The 23,789-nt window shown below is 38.0% G+C and overlaps 1 protein-coding gene across 1 annotated transcript in view; it reads right to left on the reverse strand.

The window, feature by feature from the left end:
- The window catches only part of LOC107292489 (glutamate receptor-interacting protein 2-like), a 108,192-nt gene that overhangs the window by 39,586 nt on the left and 44,817 nt on the right, over positions 1–23,789 (reverse strand). Inside the window, exons 10-14 of the mRNA XM_029285156.1 lie at positions 23,085–23,210; positions 22,253–22,405; positions 21,655–21,841; positions 12,737–12,882; positions 4,616–4,696 (exon numbers count right to left, since the gene is read on the reverse strand). Of these exons, the coding sequence (XP_029140989.1) occupies positions 4,616–4,696; positions 12,737–12,882; positions 21,655–21,841; positions 22,253–22,405; positions 23,085–23,210 (693 nt within the window). The remainder of the gene's footprint in view (positions 1–4,615; positions 4,697–12,736; positions 12,883–21,654; positions 21,842–22,252; positions 22,406–23,084; positions 23,211–23,789) is intronic.

Genomic DNA, 23,789 nt, shown 5'->3' on the forward strand with positions numbered 1-23,789 from the left:
AAAGCAAAGTGAGTGAACCTTTTTCTGTAAGGGCCATGAAGCTCAATCTCTCAGCTTTTATCAGAGGAATCATGTATTTTAAGAATAAATGGAAATATTGTAGCCTTAGTATTATTTACTTCACAATCTACTGAAGTCAGGGATCATGCTAGTTACATACACTTAACAGAATAACAGAGTTGGAAGGGAACTTAGAGGTCTTCTAGTCCAACCTCCTCTGCTCAAGCAGGAGATCCTATACCATTCTGGACAAATGGCTATCCAATCTCTTCTTTAAAATCTCCAGTAATGGAGTATCCATAACTTCTTGAGGCGAGCCATTCTACTAATTAAATGTTCTTACTGACTGGAAATTTCTCCTTATTTCTAGTTTGGTTCTCTCCTTGGTTAGTTTTCATCCATTGCTTTGTGTCTTGCCTTCAGGTGCCTTGGGGAATAGGTTAATCCCTCTTCTTAATGGCAACCCCTCAAATATCGGAGTACTGCTATCACATCACCTCAAGTCCTTCCTTTCATTAGACTAGACATATCCAATTCCTGTAGCATTGTTCATATATTTTAGCCTCCAGCCCTCTAATCATCTTTATTGCTCTTTTCTGCACTTTCTAGAGTCTCAACATCTTGTTTATATTGTGGCATCCAAAACTGGATGCAATATTCCAAGTGTGATTTTACTGAAATAATAATTCACAGGATTTAAATAAACAAGGAGTGAAAAATAGTAATATAACTCTATTAAACATACAACCAACAAAACAAAACAAAACAAATATAGTAATAAATTTAGAAAGCAGAACTGTAACTTGAGGAGCATACACACACCAGCAGTTAACAAAATAGCTACAAATTCTCCTTCTTGGTTTTCTTCTTCTCTGTATGATATACTACATTTGCATGATATACTTAGAATTTGTTGCTCACAGCAAGCAGGAGGCACAGAGAAATATTGTGCCAAACTACAGCTGTCTTGTTTTGCTCACCAAAAGGAATCAAACACCACTCATGTTTTTTTAAGACATAAGCTTGTGTTCCAAGTGTCAGCCTAAGTTTAAGATGTCTTATTTTGTAGCTTGGATTTAATTACTTTGGAGAAACTAGAGCAAAATCAACAGCTTTCATTTATATTTTCTTCCATTTAGTAAAAAAAATGTACTACAGGAATAGAAAGATTGGACCTCAAAGAGTCTCAAAGAATTTATCACAGAAATCCTTCAAAATGTAACATCTCATTCCTTGTTTTACTGTATGTAGATTAAGGATGGATTATAGGGTAATGGAAAGTTTAAATGAGTTTGTAAATAATCTTGTTATAGATGGCATAGATTTCTATGTTAAGGAAAGAACTAAAGATAATTTTAAAAAAGATTTTTTAAAATGTTTCTCCACATAAACAGATTATGTTAAAAGCATTAAGCTTAGGCACAGTTGTTGATTAAAAAAAGTCTGATGTCACATGTCTAGAAATTAATATATTCTTGAAGAGAGAAAAATTGGAGAATACACCAAACTGGCTTTTGAATATGTATTATAAATATATTATATATATTTCTATTCAAAATTTCCTTAAATCATACAATTCCTTCTTATCTTGACAAAGCAAGTGAAAAAGAGTCTTAATGAAGAATAAAGTCGCCCTTCTACCAGTCATTTCTTTTTTATTGTTGCCTAGGGTTGCTGCTAAGAAAGGTCTCCCCTTTTCACACATTATACTAACTAAGCTCACAAGGTTCTCGCTGTCATAATTCAGCCTACTAGACACTCAGTGTCAACCATAACATTTAACCTCACAAGGGATCAAGAGACTATCAGAAGAAAGACTTCAGCTACTATAATGGTATGTGGGAGTGACCTTAGAGTTGCAGTCAGGGAAACGATCGGATATGTAGGAAACTTAGCTTGCAGAATGAATGGCAATAGGGAAGAACTATACTTGCAAGATTCACACAATAAAGCAGAATCAGTTCATATGGGCATGCTTCCTATCTGGACTACCTCATAAATCTGACCTCAATCTTGTAAGTCTCCTCACGTCACCTTTATAGCCCAAGAATCCAGGGAGAGTCTCTTCTGAGACATTTGCCGTGCCCATATTCCTCCTGCAGGCTAAGCTGCCTCTTATCCTGCTGTTCCCCTGACTGCAGCTCTTCCCCTCTGCCTCCCAAGATCATTCCCATATCCCATTACAGCCACCGAAATAACCTCTAGCCCCCCCAAACAAGAAGTAAGATGGCTGATGGCGCTTATTTAACATCCTGCCTCAAAGAGAGGCTCTCACAGTCTGCAGGAAGACAGACAGCTTTTGATTTGTGACATGATGGATGATATTTCTCTATACGCATGCCCAGTTTTTATTAAAATGTATAATGATTTAGATGGGAGAGATTTCCCCCCTGAAGGGGTTTTGAGCATATAATTCACATGCATCGTTGACATAGCCAGTCATAAAACATCTTACACCACTGATTGAAACATGAAGCATTGGGGAAATGTGTGTACTTAAGCCAAGTTTAATATGACTACGATCGCATTTCGAAAAAGGGAAATAATCAGACTGGAAAGGACAATTTTAAATCCCCCTTCCCCCAAATTTGAAGAGCTGAGGAAAAATAGGCAAAAGAAAACATACATTTAAGGTTCAAATTGCAAAAGAAGAACAGTCTGCATATAAATTAATTACTGCTTGAAAATGTCTGTTTACTCAAGAGTAAATATGGTAAATGGAAATATGCTTAGAAGGTACTAAAGCTTTTATATTAAGCTGCATCCATTTATTCTCCAATTTTTTTATAGCCTCAACTATAACAGCTAAGGAACAAAGTCATGCATTCATTTTTGAGTGGTTAAAATTCTAAATGCAACCAGCTTCATTTGAAAACCTCCCAAGACCCGCCGAGAAGGATCAGAGATTTTTGATTTAGTGAGAGAAAATCCATTTTGTTTTGCTATTGTTCAACTCTTGGGGTTAGGAATTCATGCTCGTCATCCAGGAAGGCTAAAAGCCCCAGCTGACTTTCCTGCCCCTGAAATGTACTATGTTCTATGGAGATCTGACATTATTACATGAAGGCTTTGTCACATTAAAAGCAAATATTTGAATTCCCTTGACCCAGTGATAAAATCAGATACTTTTGTACACATTATATTACAAGGATGAAAGGCCTTGATGACTATTGGAGAAAATTATAACTTTCAATTATACCTCTCCCAAGCAAACCTCCAACAAGCTACTGCAATAAAACTCTCATTAAAGTGTTTTAATCTATTCATAGGTTTAACCCTCAAGCAGCTTCTTTGAGTCTCAGTTAAACATATGTATTATTGGAGTCGGGGCTCTTTGCTTAAAAAATAGTAATGATTGAGTCTGTGTTTGAAATGCTGTACATCATGTTGTAGTGCCATTGTATATTGTAACAGAAGTTGTCATCCTTCAGATTCCAATTCTTCTATAATCCAGTGTCACCATTCATTAAGAAGAGGCGGTTTCAGTAATACGTGGGGGAACTTCAGTGTTTGCAGAAATACCAATAAAAGTTTACATGAAAATTCTCCTATGCGTGGAAATAGCCTACTGAGACCTGCACTTAGAATACTGATGGGAGAAGAACAGAATATTTTTTAGGATAGCACAGCTGACCAATTGATGGTCTGAACAGGAACATCACTCTAAAGCAGGGGTGACAAACTGCCGCCCTGCGGGCCGGATGCATCACGCCCACCCCATTGCCGGCAATGGCAAAACTGTCCCGATACGTTGCGTGCCGTCACGTGACGTCGCAAGTTTGACATGTCTGCTCTAAAGCATAACATTTGCTTTATAATCCATTCAATTACGTGCTCCTCAGAATATTTCAGTTAGGAAAGAAAATGTGACAACTCTGCTGCTCAGAGAGGAATTTCTACTTGAGTTCAGAGCTATATTTTAGCAGAAACTGCTACCAACACGGTGAGGCTGGGAATACACAATAATGCCACTAATTTCAAAAAGCACCCAGCACTTCCTAACATTTGTCTGAAGTAGGAAACATGGGTAGAATTTTAAATTAATTTCAGAAAACAGTATGCATTTCTTAAAAAAAAAAAAAACCAATGAGTTGATATGGTGTAATGATTAAAGTGCTGAACTAAGACCAGGATATCCAGATTCAAGTTTTGCCTCCACTAAGGAAGGTCACCGGGTGACTTTGTGTCAGTGACACATGTTGTGGGAAACATTGGAAGAGGAAGTGCAATACATGAACCCTTGGACTCCTGGAGAAAAGGCAAAATATAAGTCTAACTTTTTAAAAAGTTATTATTGATTTGGAAATGAGCACCACTGAAACTGATCTGAGTTTAGGAGTTCTTGTGAACACGATTTAGAAAATCATGGCAGGGAAGATTTTACAGCACCACCCAACCATTGTAAAGCCAACATACACCTTGTCTTCATTGCTGCTATACCATCATATTAATGTTTAGATGATATTAGAAGACATTATCGATCACTAGGAGGGAACTGACTCTAACTTGGTGGGCAAATGTGCCTTGAAAAGATTTAATGCAGAAAGTTATCTTCAGAACATTCTCTTATAGAAAAGAAAATGGCAAATGAAGCTTGTAACTTAGAAATACTTACAACTGATAGTGATCCCAAGTTCCACTCCCCTTTTCTTAGGCAGTTTCACATGGAAGGTACCACTGCTTGGAATGACAGATTCTGTGGAACAAGTAGACCAATTAAAAAGGGCAAGATCAAACCAGAGAGTCATAGGGTGGGTTGCTTTGTCTGCCTGTACTAAAATTCCCAATATGTGTAAAGGTAAGTACAGTAGTGTAGCACAAAGTTTACTTTGGCATTGGAAAAAGGTATTTGATAAAAGACCACTGACATAAGTCACTTTTCAGTTTTCAGTGGCTCTCCTATATGCACAACTTCCTATTCATACTGGAATTTGCTGTCACTGGAATCAAAATCTGCAAGACAGTTGGGCCAGATCATATGTTGAGTTTCAGAACACTGTTAGCTAGAACAATTTTGGGCAGATTTAACGGGAAGATCATAAGGAATGAAGCTGCTTTACGTTTTCTGTAATATTTTCTAATAGCTCATAATAAGTTGTGTCTTGTACTTAATAGAATATTTCCTTAGTGTATTTAGTTCAGTACAATTAAGTGATCAATAATATAATGCAGCTGAAATTTACAGGTTGTCCTCAACTTATGACAATTCAGCCCAAAGTTTCTATTGCTAAGCAAGACAGCTGTTAAGTGAGTTTGCCCCCTTTTATGACCCTACTTGCCACTGTTGTTAAATGAATCACTACAGTTGTTAAGTTAGTAACATGGTTGTTAAGTGAATCTGGTTTCCCCATTGACTTTGCTTGGTGATAACATGACTCTGGGACATTGCAACTGTCGTAAGTACATGCCTGTTGCTAAGCATCTTAATTTTGATCCCATGACCTTGGGGATGTTGCAATGATTGCTAAGTGTGAAAAATGGTCATAAGTCACTTTTTTTTTAGTGCCACTGTAACTTCAAATGGTCATTAAACAAATTGTAAGACAAGGACTACCTGTACATTTAAATTATAGGTGACATCTTTTTGCATGTCGTTTTATTTCTCTTTGAATTTGCAAGTGTAATAAAGGCCTTTAGTAGATGAATGTTTATGCATATATAGCATTCAACATACAGAAAGGTGGGTCCTAAACTGAATAAATATATTCAGTATTTTTTGTAGATCAGGATCTAAGAGAGAAATGCACTAATTTACATCATTTCTGAAAGAAAAAGTTGTGTGCAGGTGCAAGTGTCAGTCTTTTTCTTATTATTTATTTTAGGGATTCGCAGCTCAGATTCTATAACAAAGTAAAATCCCAGTTGTTCTAACAAGACCAAATTAAGTAACAAGTTATTAGTTTCCCCTCCAAGATTTAGCCATTTTTAGTTTTACAACTATAGACACATCAGAGCTTTGACAATTATCTAGTGACAGGAGCCCAGCGGCTGTGAGAACATGGAGAATGGAGGGAGCTGCTGTCACATTCCTGTGTCAGACGTGTTCCCATTTGCTGAAATGAGAACTGGAGCTTTATAGGTGTCCCAGTAACTCCCAGTGTCTCCTATACCTAAACATAATCACATTAATTGACCCTGAATTACACTTCTCAGCCTTTGTTAGTTACAACATAGTGCAATTGTAAAACTGCTAATTAAAATCAGGAAGATCCAGATCCAGTTGTTGGCCCTCATGAAGATCACCAAGAAATCTCGTGTGGTCACCATCTCTTATCTTCATCCAGAGGTTTGTACTAGTGTGTGAAAGGAGTACTTCACATGCATAGGCATCATAAGTATTGCCAGTGATCAAAGAAGCTACAGATGGTCCTCAATTTATAAACATTCATTTAGTGATTGTGAAAAGTTACCACAGCATTGAAAAAAGAGACAACCAGTCCTCATATTGTAGCAGTCCCCACGGTCACATGATCAAAACTCAGGTGCTTGACAACTGGCATGTATTTAAGACAGTGGCAACATTCTGGGGTCATGTGATCACTATTTGTCACCTTCCCAACTGGTTTCTGACAAGCCAAGTCAATGGGGGAAGCTGGATTTTCTTAACGATTGTGCGACTCACTTAACTAGTTGTTTGCTTAACAACTGTAGCAAAAAAAGATTGTCAAATTTAGCCATGACTCAGTACTCCCTTCTTTATAGCAATGGAAATTCTGGTCCTAATTGTGGCCATAAGTCAAGGACTACCTGTATACTCTATCTCATTCCTATGCTTGGTGAACCGATCTGAGTCAGATATTTGGAAAAATTACATATTTCTCATAAAAACGAGTGAGCTTTTTTAGACAGAATCAGACTACGAATGCATAGACAACTTACTTTTAATCAACAGGAATTTTACAGAAGCACACAGTCTGAGGCCCTTTCCAACCAAACTACCTACCTTCTGAAGAATTCTGCCATTTTATCTGCTCAAAATGTTGCTTTGCCATTATTTGATTGTCTTTCCCTTAAGCAGACCTACTTCACTTCTCTTAATGTACTACTACATAACTGTTGCTACACATTTAAAATTTTATATATGGCATACATTGGTTCTGGCTTCAGAAATCAATATACAGTTGCCCAATACATCAAGATCATGCATCACGTCTGGTTCTGGGACACTAAAAATAATCTGGTCACTTACTGTTCTATGCTGCTGCTAACTATACTGAAAACAAAGCAACATAATTAAAAAGGAAATTGGGATTAGGCTGAAAAAATATCCATACCTGCCACATCAAATTCAATCTCTAACACGACTTTATTAGTAAGTGCTGCATCCCGCAACAGCTGGTTGGCTTCCTCCATTGTCCCATCTTCAGTTGCAATGCTGTTGATGGAAAGTACTCTGTCTCCAACTTGTAGAAGGCCACACCTTTAATGAAGAGTGATGAAGGAGATTGCGAGAAGTCAAGAGAAAAGGACATTCATCAAGACTATGTAGCCCCTTTCCCATGACATCAAAGAACAAGGCTGATGGGGAATCCAATATGGAAGCATAGATATTTGAGACAGTCAAATAAGAGAGGATTCATACACATTGATGGACTACCCATAATATCTCCAAAGTCTGATAGGGGTTTCCCTTCACACTCTTTTCTATTGCAGTGAATTAAGTTAGAGCCTAAATGAGCTTCTTTGTAATGTTTTCTATTTCCTGGGTTCAACACATGCTTTTGTTTTTTTAACTATTTCTACATAGTTTCTCCATGACTTTCTACATATCCAAAGATACATTAAAACTAAAATCAGTGTTATATGAAAGCTGCTTTGAAGCCTACTTTAATCTTACAGAAATCCAATTAACCATTCCTGACCCCACTGTCATTCAGACTAATGACACCAAAAGTTACATAATACTATATGTGCCGTATTGCAAGTTGCAAGCTTATTTAGCTGAGTTCAGTGCTTCAGCAAATCAGGTAACTTTTTTTTCCTACATATTTTTCCCCTTGAAGATACATTTCTTATACAAACTTGTCATACATTTATTGTATTGATAGTTCTGCATTTGGAGACTTGGAATAGCAAGAATGGAAGAAAAAGAAAAGAATTACAGATGATCCTTGACTTACAAAAACAATCGGAACTGGAATTTTGATCATAAGTTACTGCAGTCATAAGTCAAGGCATTCACATGACTTGACCTGATTATTTTTAACCATTTTTACAGCAATCATTAAGTGAATTGTTTGGTCATTAAGCAAATCCATTCTCCTGAATGGGTGAGTTTTGCCAGGGACCGACAGAAAACATTGTCAATTGCGGTCATGTGACTGTGGGACACTACAACTGGTTGTAAATGTGAGCCGGTTGCTAAAAAGCATAAATGTGATCATGTGACAGGGGGTGCAACATTTTATGATGATTAAAGTCACTCTGGATAGTGAGATAAGCAAGAAAGAAAGAAAGAAAGAAAGAAAGAAAGAAAGGAAGGAAGGAAGGAAGGAAGGAAGGAAGGAAGGAAGGAAGGAAGGAAGGAAGGAAGGAAGGAAGGAAGGAAGTTTTATGAGCCATAAAGCATCCTTTTCGAGACTGTCATAACTTTAAATGACAGATCATAAGTTGAGGACTACTTGTATGCTATACAAAAGTGAGAAAGAATCAAGCCATAGAAAAAGATTCTGCATAGAGGAGATAAAGGCAGTTTAGAAATGAATTGAACAATAAATAGGTGAATGTAGCAGTCCTCAGAATATGGGAACAGAGAGGTATTGAATAGGAACCACTGCAAAATCCAGGGGCAGGATTTTAAAATGAGTGAAGACTATCCTTGAAAATCCTGCAAAATTAATATGGCAAGCCACATGGAAATACCGCAACTCATAATTGGTTAGGGAGCTCTTAATGCTTTTAAAAGAAAAGGGTGTATTTTTATGTATTTTTAGTTATTGCAATGAAAAGGCTGGAGAAGCATTTGAGAAATCACAGAAGCAGCTTCCTCTGTTGAGTGGTTCTGATGTACCATTCAAAGGCTGGGAAAAATCCATTATTTGAACTGAGCTTCTAGTAAAATTGTCTAAACATCTTTGCATTTCTAATCAATAGGGGGGAAAAAAATCAAAAACCAATATATATTTTAGCCCAAGCACAGAGTACTTTGAAAATCTAAAAGCTTTATATCTTGGTTGTTTGAGTCCAAGACATTTTATTTCCCTTATTAGTAGATTGAAAAGAGCTAATAGGATATTTTCAGGCTCAAATCCTCCAGCTTTATAACATTTTGTGAAATGAAATTATACCCAGTTGTTCCTTTAATAAAGGCACTGATGCAAGATACCACATATAATTATGATGCTGCATTTACAAAATCACCTTTTTCTAAAAATTAATAAGAAAATATCCTCATGGAGGTTCACATAGATCTTCAGAAGGATGAACATAAACAAAGTCAATTTTCCATTAACCCAGTAATCTAGAACCCTTAAAAATGTATACCAATCTTTGAATTTTTATTTTATTTTTAAATAAGTATTTGCTTTTTCCCCTCTTTATCTTCTACTATATTTTCTCAGTTAATCAGTAACACATGTAGAAAGGAGGAAATTTCATAAAACAAAATAATAGATTCACACAAAGAACTGATTCTAATAGTGTTACTGAGAGTAGCCCAATTCACAGCTTTCAATGAAATAACATTAACTCATCTGGAACATGTTTCTTCTCTGGTCTACCTGACAAGGCTGCCATCTCGATTTAGCTTTTCCTTTCCTTGCTGTAGAAGTAACCTGGCAGCTTCTCAAGATCTGGTGGCACCTCTGAATAACTTCACACATTTGTACTTTTCCCCACTGTGAGAACTGGACTGAGGCCTAGGTTTAGCAAGTTAAACTTGGGGCCTCACAGCCCCAAAAGGTTCTCCCAAAATGTCAGGATTTTGTTTTCATTTGTTAATGAAAATTACAACTTCATGTATGATAGTCTTCATAAGCTAAACCCTCTTGCATGCCTCACATGAACCTCATTAATTAAGATGTGCTTTGGTTCTGCATGGACTCAGGTCATGTTTCAAAGAGGAATCATTCCCCACCCTATCAGGACCTTGTGGTGCATCCCAGCAATAGTCTAGTTCCCCACCCTATCAGGACCTTGTGGTGCATCCCAGCAATAGTGTAAAGCATACTGGCCAAATAGAGCCTCTGCAGCCTCCCATAGCTTACGGCCTCACCACATCTAAATCTGGCCTCACTTATTATATTTAAGGAATGGCAAATGAAAAAAGGGAAAAAATATTCTTATGCTTTTACCTTAACGGTAAAAGTAAAATTTCCTTCAAATCAAGTTTGTCTCCTGGTGACTTCACAGACATTTCCATGCAGCAATATGGAAATGGTTTCCCTCTGCTTTTTCAGCTCCCTGGGTCTACCATATACATGCCTGGAGGTCTCTCTCTAACTAGCCCAGGGGTAGGCAACCTTGGCTCTTTTATGACTCGTGGACTTCAACTCCCAGAATTCCTGAGCCAGCCATGCTGAGGGGAAAGGGAGAGGTTTCCAAGCTGAGCCATGCTGGTTCAGGAATTCTGGGAGTTGAAGTCCACGAGTCATAAAAGAGCCAAGGTTGCCTACCCCTGAACTAGCCTGACCCTGCTTAGCTTTTCAACTGGATTGGCTTAGGTAACAAGTTGAGTTTCTGTGATGCACTGTGCTGAACCCATTTAAAACACAAACTACATAATACTAGGGATACGTTGAGGGTCAACATATTCCCTGTGTTACACATGCATTAGTTGCCCGAGATTGGTTGCTAGTTAAGAAGGCAGGACTAACTTACAGTGAGTCACAAATTTACTTGCCTGCCTGCCACTGATCAAGATGTGCTACAGCTTAGAATAGGTGAGAAATGTTGATAAAGAAGGAAGATATTTATTTGTGGAAATAAACTTAAATGGAAGAAAGTGTTTAGTAATAGGGGTTTATGCCCCTAATCAACTTGTAGCTCAAAAACAATTTTACAGACAACTACATCAGAAAGTTGTGGCGATGGACTATAATTCTTTGATTGTGATGGGAGACTGGAATGGCGTTTTGGATACGTTAAAAGNAAAGGCCTTTAGTAGATGAATGTTTATGCATATATAGCATTCAACATACAGAAAGGTGGGTCCTAAACTGAATAAATATATTCAGTATTTTTTGTAGATCAGGATCTAAGAGAGAAATGCACTAATTTACATCATTTCTGAAAGAAAAAGTTGTGTGCAGGTGCAAGTGTCAGTCTTTTTCTTATTATTTATTTTAGGGCTTCGCAGCTCAGATTCTATAACAAAGTAAAATCCCAGTTGTTCTAACAAGACCAAATTAAGTAACAAGTTATTAGTTTCCCCTCCAAGATTTAGCCATTTTTAGTTTTACAACTATAGACACATCAGAGCTTTGACAATTATCTAGTGACAGGAGCCCAGCGGCTGTGAGAACATGGAGAATGGAGGGAGCTGCTGTCACATTCCTGGGTCAGACGTGTTCCCATTTGCTGAAATGAGAACTGGAGCTTTATAGGTGTCCCAGTAACTCCCAGTGTCTCCTATACCTAAATATAATCACATTAATTGACTCTGAATTACACTTTTCAGCCTTTGTTAGTTACAAGATAGTGCAATTGTAAAACTGCTAATTAAAATCAGGAAGATCCAGATCCAGTTGTTGGCCCTCATGAAGATCACCAAGAAATCTCGTGTGGTCACCATCTCTTATCTTCATCCAGAGGTTTGTACTAGTGTGTGAAAGGAGTACTTCACATGCATAGGCATCATAATATTGCCAGTGATCGAAGAAGCTACAGATGGTCCTCAATTTATAAACATTCATTTAGTGACTGTGAAAAGTTACCACAGCATTGAAAAAAGAGACAACCAGTCCTCATATTGTAGCAGTCCCCACGGTCACGTGATCAAAACTCAGGTGCTTGACAACTGGCATGTATTTAAGACAGTGGCAGCATTCTGGGGTCATGTGATCACTATTTGTGACCTTCCCAGCTGGTTTCTGACAAGCCAAGTCAATGGGGGAAGCTGGATTTTCTTAACGACTGTGCGACTCACTTAACTAGTTGTTTGCTTAACAACTGTAGCAAAAAAGATTGTAAAATTTGGCCATGACTCAGTACTCCCTTCTTTATAGCAATGGAAATTCTGGTCCTAGTTGTGGCCATAAGTCAAGGACTACCTGTATACTCTATCTCATTCCTATGCCTGGTGAACCAATCTGAGTCAGATATTTGGAAAAATTACATATTTCTCATAAAAACGAGTGAGCTTTTTTAGACAGAATCAGACTACGAATGCCTAGATAACTTACTTTTAATCAACAGGAATTTTACAGAAGCACACAGTCTGAGGCCCTTTCCAACCAAACTGCCTACCTTCTGAAGAATTCTGCCATTTTATCTGCTCAAAATGTTGCTTTGCCATTATTTGATTGTCTTTCCCTTAAGCAGACCTACTTCACTTCTCTTAATGTACTACTACATAACTGTTGCTACATATTTAAAATTTTATATATGGCATACATTGGTTCTGGCTTCAGAAATCAATATACAGTTGCCCAATACATCAAGATCATGCATCACGTCTGGTTCTGGGTTACTAAAAATAATCTGGTCACTTACTGTTCTATGCTGCTGCTAACTATACTGAAAACAAAGCAACATAATTAAAAAGGAAATTGGGATTAGGCTGAAAAAATATCCATACCTGCCACATCAAATTCAATCTCTAACACGACTTTATTAGTAAGTGCTGCATCCCGCAACAGCTGGTTGGCTTCCTCCATTGTCCCATCTTCAGTTGCAATGCTGTTGATGGAAAGTACTCTGTCTCCAACTTGTAGAAGGCCACACCTTTAATGAAGAGTGATGAAGGAGATTGCGAGAAGTCAAGAGAAAAGGACATTCATCAAGACTATGTAGCCCCTTTCCCATGACATCAAAGAACAAGGCTGATGGGGAATCCAATACGGAAGCATAGATATTTGAGACAGTCAAATAAGAGAGGATTCATACACATTGATGGACTACCCATAATATCTCCAAAGTCTGATAGGGGTTTCCCTTCATACTCTTTTCTATTGCAGTGAATTAAGTTAGAGCCTAAATGAGCTTCTTTGTAATGTTTTCTATTTCCTGGGTTCAACACATGCTTTTGTTTTTTTAACTATTTCTACATATTTTCTCCATGACTTTCTACATATCCAAAGATACATTAAAACTAAAATCAGTGTTATATGAAAGCTGCTTTGAAGCCTACTTTAATCTTACAGAAATCCAATTAACCATTCCTGACCCCACTGTCATTCAGACTAATGACACCAAAAGTTACATAATACTATATGTGCCGTATTGCAAGTTGCAAGCTTATTTAGCTGAGTTCAGTGCTTCAGCAAATCAGGTAACTTTTTTTTCCTACATATTTTTCCCCTTGAAGATACACTTCTTATACAAACTTGTCATACATTTATTGTATTGATAGTTCTGCATTTGGAGACTTGGAATAGCAGGAATGGAAGAAAAAAGAAAAGAATTACAGATGATCCTTGACTTACAAAAACAATCGGAACTGGAATTTTGATCATAAGTTACTGCAGTCATAAGTCAAGGCATTCACATGACTTGACCTGATTATTTTTAACCATTTTTATAGCAATCATTAAGTGAATTGTTTGGTCATTAAGCAAATCCATTCTCCTGAATGGGTGAGTTTTGCCAGGGACCGACAGAAAACATTGTCAATTGCGGTCATGTGACTGTGGGACACTACAACTGGTTGTAAATGTGAGCCGGTTGCTAAGAAGCATAAATGTGATCATGTGACAGGGGGTGCAACATTTTATGATGATTAAAGTCACTCTGGATAGTGAGATAAGAAAGAAAGAAAGAAAGAAAGAAAGAAAGAAAGAAAGAAAGAAAGAAAGAAAGAAAGAAAGAAGGAAGGAAGGAAGGAAGGAAGGAAGGAAGGAAGGATGGAAGGAAGGAAGGAAGGAAGGAAGGAAGGAAGGAAGGAAGTTTTATGAGCCATAAAGCACCCTTTTCGAGACTGTCATAACTTTAAATGACAGATCATAAGTTGAGGACTACTTGTATGCTATACAAAAGTGAGAAAGAATCAAGCCATAAAAAAGATTCTGCATAGAGGAGATAAAGGCAGTTTAGAAATGAATTGAACAATAAATAGGTGAATGTAGCAGTCCTCAGAATATGGGAACAGAGAGGTATTGAATAGGAACCACTGCAAAATCCAGGGGCAGGATTTTAAAATGAGTGAAGACTATCCTTGAAAATCCTGCAAAATTAATATGGCAAGCCACATGGAAATACCACAACTCATAAATGGTTAGGGAGCTCTTAATGCTTTTAAAAGAAAAGGGTGTATTTTTATGTATTTTTAGTTATTGCAATGAAAAGGCTGGAGAAGCATTTGAGAAATCACAGAAGCAGCTTCCTCTGTTGAGTGGTTCTGATGTACCATTCAAAGGCTGGGAAAAATCCATTATTTGAACTGAGCTTCTAGTAAAATTGTCTAAACATCTTTGCATTTCTAATCAATAGGGGGAAAAAAATCAAGAACCAATATATATTTTAGCCCAAGAACAGAGTACTTTGAAAATCTAAAAGCTTTATATCTTGGTTGTTTGAGTCCAAGACATTTTATTTCCCTTATTAGTAGATTGAAAAGAGCTAATAGGATATTTTCAGGCTCAAATCCTCCAGCTTTATAACATTTTGTGAAATGAAATTATATCCAGTTGTTCCTTTAATAAAGGCACTGATGCAAGATACCACATATAATTATGATGCTGCATTTACAAAATCACCTTTTTCTAAAAATTAATAAGAAAATATCCTCATGGAGGTTCACATAGATCTTCAGAAGGATGAACATAAACAAAGTCAATTTTCCATTAACCCAGTAATCTAGAACCCTTAAAAATGTATACCAATCTTTGAATTTTTATTTTATTTTTAAATAAGTATTTGCTTTTTCCCCTCTTTATCTTCTACTATATTTTCTCAGTTAATCAGTAACACATGTAGAAAGGAGGAAATTTCATAAAACAAAATAATAGATTCACACAAAGAACTGATTCTAATAGTGTTACTGAGAGTAGCCCAATTCACAGCTTTCAATGAAATAACATTAATTCATCTGGAACATGTTTCTTCTCTGGTCTACCTGACAAGGCTGCCATCTCGATTTAGCTTTTCCTTTCCTTGCTGTAGAAGTAACCTGGCAGCTTCTCAAGATCTGGTGGCACCTCTGAATAACTTCACACATTTGTACTTTTCCCCACTGTGAGAACTGGACTGAGGCCTAGGTTTAGCAAGTTAAACTTGGGGCCTCACAGCCCCAAAAGGTTCTCCCAAAATGTCAGGATTTTGTTTTCATTTGTTAATGAAAATTACAACTTCATGTATGATAGTCTTCATAAGCTACACCCTCTTGCATGCCTCACATGAACCTCATTAATTAAGATGTGCTTTGGTTCTGCATGGACTCAGGTCATGTTTCAAAGAGGAATCATTCCCCACCCTATCAGGACCTTGTGGTGCATCCCAGCAATAGTCTAGTTCCCCACCCTATCAGGACCTTGTGGTGCATCCCAGCAATAGTGTAAAGCACACTGGCCAAATAGAGCCTCTGCAGCCTCCCATAGCTTACGGCCTCACCACATCTAAATCTGGCCTCACTTATTATATTTAAGGAATGGCAAATGAAAAAAGGGAAAAAATATTCTTATGCTTTTACCTTAACGGTAAAAGTAAAATTTCCTTCAAATCAAGTTTGTCTCCTGGTGACTTCACAGACATTTCCATGCAGCAATATGGAAATGGTTTCCCTCTGCTTTTTCAGCTCCCTGGGTCTACCATATACATGCCTGGAGGTCTCTCTCTAACTAGCCCAGGGGTAGGCAACCTTGGCTCTTTTATGACTCGTGGACTTCAACTCCCAGAATTCCTGAGCCAGCCATGCTAAGGGGAAAGGGAGAGGTTTCCAAGCTGAGCCATGCTGGTTCAGGAATTCTGGGAGTTGAAGTCCACGAGTCATAAAAGAGCCAAGGTTGCCTACCCCTGAACTAGCCTGACCCTGCTTAGCTTTTCAACTGGATTGGCTTAGGTAACAAGTTGAGTTTCTGTGATGCACTGTGCTGAACCCATTTAAAACACAAACTACATAATACTAGGGATACGTTGAGGGTCAACATATTCCCTGTGTTACACATGCATTAGTTGCCCGAGATTGGTTGCTAGTTAAGAAGGCAGGACTAACTTACAGTGAGTCACAAATTTACTTGCCTGCCTGCCACTGATCAAGATGTGCTACAGCTATGTCCCCAAATGTAGAGATAGGGGACTGTTTTCCTGTTTACAAACTCTGGAGCTGCTCCAACGTCTTTAGAAGAATTATGTGATTGCCTGGATGAATTCTTGTTCCCTCGTTCCCAATTCCATGGCCTCATCTGTGTTGTTCAGTGCTTTGGAGACACTGTGAGCCACTTAGAACAGAAATATAGCATGAAGCAGATGAGTGCTAGTTCTCCTGAGGTTGGGGCTAGAATACTAGAAAGATTATATCATACCCCACGCTAAGTACTTTTAGAATTCACTGGGGTACAATAAGAGACTACAACAATCTTGGCATTCAACAACGATCAAAATATGAATAGGATAGCCTCGTATAGCATATGACTGGATAGCCTCGTATAGCATATGACAATTTCATATATGTTTATTAGGACTGGTCAGGAAAATCTGTATCTGACTAAGAGAAATTTAGGTCATGGATGAAGGGTGTTGATCTAAAAGACATAGATGAACCTCAGTGGTGTGATTTGGGCTTTCTCCCAGTTAAACAACAGAAGTCTCTTTCCCACAGCATTATTCTTCAATGCCTGAGAAAATTTGAGTACTTTGTCGTGGCCAGATGGCATCTGCAGCTGAATTTAAACAAAGAGTATTTGGTCTTTATTCTAATAAGAAGTGGCTGCTTGATCAAATGTTTCAAGATAAAGCAATTGTGCTATTAGTGGAAGATGGAAAGCATATAGTGTTTTATGATCATCCTTGCAAAATTCCACACATCCTTTACCTTGTTATCAGCAACAGTAGTAATAAAAATGTTCTTATTTTGATTAGCTAAGAAGAATTTGAAAATGTGAATCTATCTTTATGTATTTCTCTTACTTATCCAATGTAAAAAACAGTGGAAAGGAGTTGGCATTTTTTTTTCATAATGGCTGAGTCTTACAAAGGTAGCTATTCTCACACTCACCCGTCAAACGTACGTAATCACCTATAGAATAACCTTTCCAAGTATTCACATAAAATTGGGTCAACTGATTTGTTTCTAGAGGGAAAACTGTAATGTTACTGAACTGAAGATCATAACCCCGTTTCATTTGTGAAGTAACAAGGAATGAGAGCAGAAAAACATTGGAAAATATCATAGAATCATAGTAGCATAGGAACCATATGTGTCTATGGTGCTATGGCCAACTTTAGCCACTATGTCATACTATGAGAGCTATCAAAATACAGACATACTGTACATCCTTGAGTGAGACATGTAAACCACTTAATATATCTGAAGAATACATAATTAAAATTCAAAGAAGAAAATCTGGAGAGGGAAAAAGTTTCCTTTTTGTTTTTGGCTTCTATCTCGGTGTGCAATATAAATTTGCTTCTCTACTTTGTTTTAACAAGAAAAAAAGGCTTGAAAATGCAGAATCTGTATAATCTGGACATTTTTAATCTTAAATTGTACATAAATTTTTCAATGTGTCTATCTACCTTTCAGTAAATAGAATATTCAACAGGGCAAACAATGTCATCAAAAATTAAACAGAATAAATCGACATAATGAAATATGCCCACAAAAACAAGGCAACAAAAATAATCGAAGCCAGCAATAGGAATACTATTTTGTAAAATAAACCTAGGCAGATCTCATTGCATTTTAGAGTTGCAAGGGATCCTGGAAATCAACTAGGACAATCCTGCACTTAATGCAAAATCATCATATATCATGCAGCTCCAACATCCCTGGTAGAAGCCATTCAACCTCTGTTTCATTACCTCCAATTAATGAGGTCTAGGGTCTCAGTTGTATATGGCCTCATTTAAATACTAGCATTTGTGGAAAACAATGTGACAATAGCTGAGATATCTGCAAGGTATGGTGAAAACAGCCAAGGCATAACTTTGAGTGTATTGTTATGGATGCCCTCTTAACTTTTTTTTACCATACCCTGGAGACAACTGTCTGGTTTGGGAAAAGTAATTTCTAAGGATCTCTCACAAATCTGATCTTGTTTCCAAATTCTAAAAACAACACTTTTTTTAGCCTCCATAGGTACTAACCCCACTTCCTGGACTCCTCTGAGTTAAGTATTTCATGGCCTTTGAGAATAAATCATAACAGTTCATCTTCAATCACTACAAGGTTTGGATTGTAGAAATGAGCCTTGCCCCAATTGTAACTTATCAAACAGAACACAATCTACTATGAAACATATTTTCTGCACTTAACCAGCTTAATAAGATAAACAAAGATTTATTGGGTCCTAAGAAGATTATCATAAATGGCTGATCACATGTGCAGCCTCGAGATATAAACTTTCAAGATTTATGGAATACGCAGAAAATAAAATATCAATGTTGTGTTGACTGAAAGAAACTGCAGCGTAAATTTTACGGAAGCAAATACAAGCTTAATCTGATAAGCAAGGAAGAATAAGACAGAATTCAGAGTTAGTTAGTTGCACTTAGATAACATGGAAGTCTGTGTGCTACTCTTGGGCATCACTGCAGTTAGCAGAATGCAAACATATCTAATGCAGCTTATATCCTATTGTCAAATTCTTATAATTAAAAATAGAGGATCGCAAAACTAGCAAAGAAATATTTCTGTAGGATGGGGTCCATGAATATGCAGTATACAGAATAACAGACAGTTGGAAGGAACCTTGGAGATCTTCTAGTTCAACCCACTGCTCAAGCAGCAGACCCTATACCATTCCAGATAAATGACTGTCCAATCTCTTTTTAAACTTTTTAAACTTCCTGATAGTCAGGACAATCAACCAGTGGAACAGCTTACCCCCAGAAATCGTTGGCGCTCCATCACTGGAGATTTTAAAGAAGAGATTAGACAGTCACTTTCTGAGATGTTATAGGTTCTCCTGCTTGAGCAGGGGGCTAGACTAGAAGACCTCAAAGGTCCCCTCCAGCTCTATTCTATTCTATTCTATTCTATTCTATTCTATTCTATTCTAAAAACTTCCAGTGATGGAGCACCCACAACTTCTGGAGGTCAGCTGTTCCACTGATTAATTGTTCTCACTGGAAATTTCTTTTTAATTCTAGGTTGGATGTCTCTTTCTTAAGCTTCCACGTAAAAACTAAAAACATCATAAAACTTGTGTTACTTATTCCATTTAGATATACCCATGTTTTGCTCTTGTGCCAAGCACAACTGAGTAAATACCATGCCTCTTGGGACAACACATCTAATTGTACACAAACACACACACTCATAGACATACACAAACTGCTGACTTTGCAACTATGATGTCTGTCACATTTACTAGTCTAAAAATGTCCTGAGCTTCCTGAAAGAAAGGGACCATAAAAAAATACTAGACCAAATTCAACCTCACCAAGAACATGTGAGACACAATGCAGTCTGAATCTATACTTCAGATTACAACCCTTTCAGATATTATATATTTTTACAATCACATCTGCTCCTAAAACAGCTGCCTGCGAAAAATGAAGATGAGTACAAAATATGTAACATAAATACACATCACGTTTGAAAGCATAGAAAACTTCCCTCATTCTTACAATTTGTCTGAAGGCACACAGAGTTTTACGATAACAAACTATGCTGTATAGATAGCATGAACTATTTCTCTTCTGAGATTCTCTGATCTAAGATTTATTTGCTCTGATTCAATTTTTCACCGTGGCTGTATTAGTGTTATACTCACAAAACAAATCTTCTCTTTTCACTTGCTGCAACTGCACCCAACAGCAGATACCTGTCCTTACTTACCATGGGTAGTCCTCGATTTATGACTGTAATGGAGCCTTCCCCTCGCGGCTTAAAGTAGTGACAGTTGTAAACGACTGACCTGGTTTTATAACCTTTTTTTGCAGTGGTCATTAAATGAACACCACAGTTGTTAGGCAAACCAATGATTTGCTATGGATTGGGTTTGGCAAAAACTGGCATTTACTTTCAGGGTTTTTTTGGCAAAAAGTCAGTAAAATGTGGTCACACGACTATGAGAGGCTGCAAACGGCCATAAACAGGGGATGGTTTTGAGCGTCTGAGATATTGCCAGGTGATCATTAGGGGAAGCGGTTGTTGGAACTTCAGAACCAGATTGTAAGTATCCCCAAAGAGGACTGTCATAATGCTAAACAATTGCTAAGGGACTGGTCATTAGTAGACAACCACTTGTACATGCAAACACACACTTGAAAAAGAATCCCTTTTACAGAAGAAGCAAACCTACTGCTGTCCTTCAGGCTATGAATGCAATATCAGAATAATCTATTATTTCTGATGCTGTAGCAAAGTGGTCAAATTTAGATCACAGAGCAGAGTGCTCTTTGAGTTAATCAAGCTGTCAGGATAATTATGGTGCAATTTTAATGATTTGTGGCCATTTCATGGTAGGCTGCTTGTTTAATTCTGAATGCTACTACAATACCACAAAATCTAGATTCAATTGCCCCTCTCAGGAAATGCTGAAAACACTGCAATGTACAACAAAATAGAACAGAAATGGCTATTTTGTTAATTATTTTATACCTGTGCAAGCTCCAAGTAATTGCCAGTTAGAATTCAGAGGAAAGTTTATACTACTAAAACTTTTGTGTCTGTTTGTTTGTAGTCTTTAATCGGGCAAAGTGATGTATCATAGGGCAACAATTTCTGAACCAAGATACCTCAAATGGGCTAACTTATAGAATGCATCCAAAATGCAGGATCCATTATTCCCATGGGATAGAAATTTGCAAAGCTGTGGTGGCCTCAGTGCCATGTTACTTTTCTTAGAAAGCCACAGTTTGCATGGTGCAAGGGAAGATGGGAAGAGTGTATACCTGATCTGATTTTTGCCTCCCTCTTGACCTTGTGTCCAATCATCTGGCAGCAAGGCCTGATGGGTAAGTGAAGTTTGGCTGCTTTGGATGTCAAGCCAAAATTTGAAATGTTTTAATGGCAGTGGATGGTGAGGGAACTTAGATTCCTGCTGGGTAGGGCTGGCTGGAGGGCACCTTGTATAGAAGGGAAATATATCAGGAGAGGAAGTGGGTGTGGAGTTTTCTTTGTGGTCTGCAGTTCCCTTTGTTCCTCCCATACTAAGCAAAGTGATAGGCAGTTCCATGGGTCAACTGAGCAGGTGGAGGAAGAGGAAGTTTCACAGGGACTCTGCTGAGGGTCATAGGGGGAGGGGAAACAGTACCAGCCTATGTTATATGTTGAAAAAAGGATGACCCAACGGATCATGGGTTGTCTAGTGATTTCTATGGGGAAGGAGGGGACACCTCTGTTAACAAGTAGCAGCACTACCCTTCTCATCTGAAACCCAAGAGATCTCTAACCTTTCTGCTGGGCTGTCTGGCTCAATGAAACGGATGAGAGGCGGCGAAGAGAGGGTTTCGGTAGCAAAGATCCCACCCTGGAGCTGCAGTCCAAAGCCGTTCAAGGGGTCTCCTCTTAAAATCACCTCTGTTGTTTCTGTATGAACAATCTGCCCACCAGGACCCACAGTGCTGGAAGCTAATGATACTGAAACAAGAGAGGGACACAACCAAGTTAGCACTTTAAGGAAACACTGGACACTTCATTTTCCAAAGAGAAACTTAGAAACCATTTTTTTTATGAGGGAGACAGTCAGCTCAAGCAAACTGCCATCAATCTTAACAAGCTTTTTGGAGAGAAAGGCTGTCCCTCTGATAAGAAGATATGCATCCACCAGCACCAACATCCCTCTACCTCTAGGAGAAAGTATGACAAAAAGTCTAGATGAGAAGGAAGAGTTTCTGAGTTTGGAGGAAAATTTAAAGGGAGCCAATAAGAACATATCACCATAATGATGAATAAAATAGATATAGTGTCCATTCCCTTTAATTCCTCAAAAAAGGGGAAGGAATTTTGAAGATGAGCCTGAATAATCCTGCAAGAGCCTGTGATCCTTACATGAACTTTTGTGCTCCTTCTTCCTCTGTCTTCTCCTCATCATTGTGGCACGTGGGCTCATGGGATGATTGCTTCGAGGTAGAGTATTGGAATTCTGGTAGGCCAACCCTGATGTATTCATGGTGGGAGATCCAAAGTTGGAAGCTACAAGAGCTAGATAAAAGACAAAAGAAGCCATTTGAGTAATCGATGTGAACCCCTACTCGTTCATATCAATTCAATCCCATGCTTAATTATTAGTCAAGAAATAAAATATGTCATTTTGTGTCCCAGTTTTACCAACACATTGATCAAAATGAGATACAGCTGATAATTCTTTTCCAATTCCCAAAGTATCTAGCTAAATATTACTAAATTAACAGTCTTCCAGCCTTGATGTTAGCATCTTTGCTGACCTATGAAAATATTTAAATTTGCCAAATTGGAAAGGGCTTTCTCAAAGCCTGTGCAGAGTAGAGAGAATCCCTCTTCATTCTCATTCTTTTAGAAATAATTGGGAAAAACTGAACTCCTATACCACATACTATGTCTCAAGGACAGGACAAGGAAGGGATTTGCAAAGAGTACTGAGAATGGGGTAGGTGGTCCCTGGAGGAGCAGGTGAAGAAAAACCATATGCACTTTTTCCAAAAGACCTTGAACACCAAGAGTGGGTCTTCAGAAGAAAAAGGGAGAGAAGGCTTGGCAATAGGAAAGAGCAAACCTGGTCCAGAAGAAACAGCTCATGGAACAGATTTTGAGTAAATCTCAGGCAGCAGATTTTCACACTGTTTGCTGTGAATTCAGATTGTGACTCCGCAGATCAAGAAAATAGAAACATAGGTTACATTACATTTACAATAGTCCTGGCTGGATGTCTGATTCCAGGTAGGTGTCTTGCAATGTCCTGGATGGTGGGTGTGGCAGTAGCTGACGCAAGGATCCCAGCAATGGTGGTGTTCACTCTTCTGCACTTTGACTGTTGCCAACAATAGACAGATAATGTAACAAAAAGAGAATGTCAAAAATCACAGGCAACTGAAACCTACTAGTTGGCTCACTACTAAAAGAATTTTAAAAACCCACTTGCACCCATAAAAACAATAATCACCTGTCATGGCTGCCATTCTGCTAGCTTTGCATTGTAACCTGCCAGCCGGACATTAGCAACATGAGGAAGGAGAAGATCGGAATGTAGGAAGACAAGGGAGGGGTTTGGGAATCAAGCTGTGCTGGCCTGAAAAGTGAAACGCACCAATCCAGTCCAAGGTCAACCGAAAGAACATGGAGATGGAGAAGGCGTGAACAGATGGTCCATTACCCAAACAACACGAAGACAGCTAACTGGACATGGACCGATAACAGGGGGATGGCCAAGGTGAAAGGGAAAGTTAATTGTAACTTTTGTGTGCCAAACAGGGAGATTCTGCTTTGCTACTTCTGTAGCCACTTTAGCTTTCAGTAAAGTATACTCTTGGTAAACAATGGGCCAGGAGTCTTTATTTGCTAACTAAACTAAGTGGGATGGATGATATCACCCCCTGGACAATGAACACAA

Source organism: Protobothrops mucrosquamatus, unplaced genomic scaffold (assembly GCF_001527695.2).
Source record: "Protobothrops mucrosquamatus isolate PMUCROS unplaced genomic scaffold, P.Mucros_1.0 scaffold1358, whole genome shotgun sequence".
NCBI classification, from domain to species: Eukaryota; Metazoa; Chordata; class Lepidosauria; order Squamata; family Viperidae; genus Protobothrops; species Protobothrops mucrosquamatus.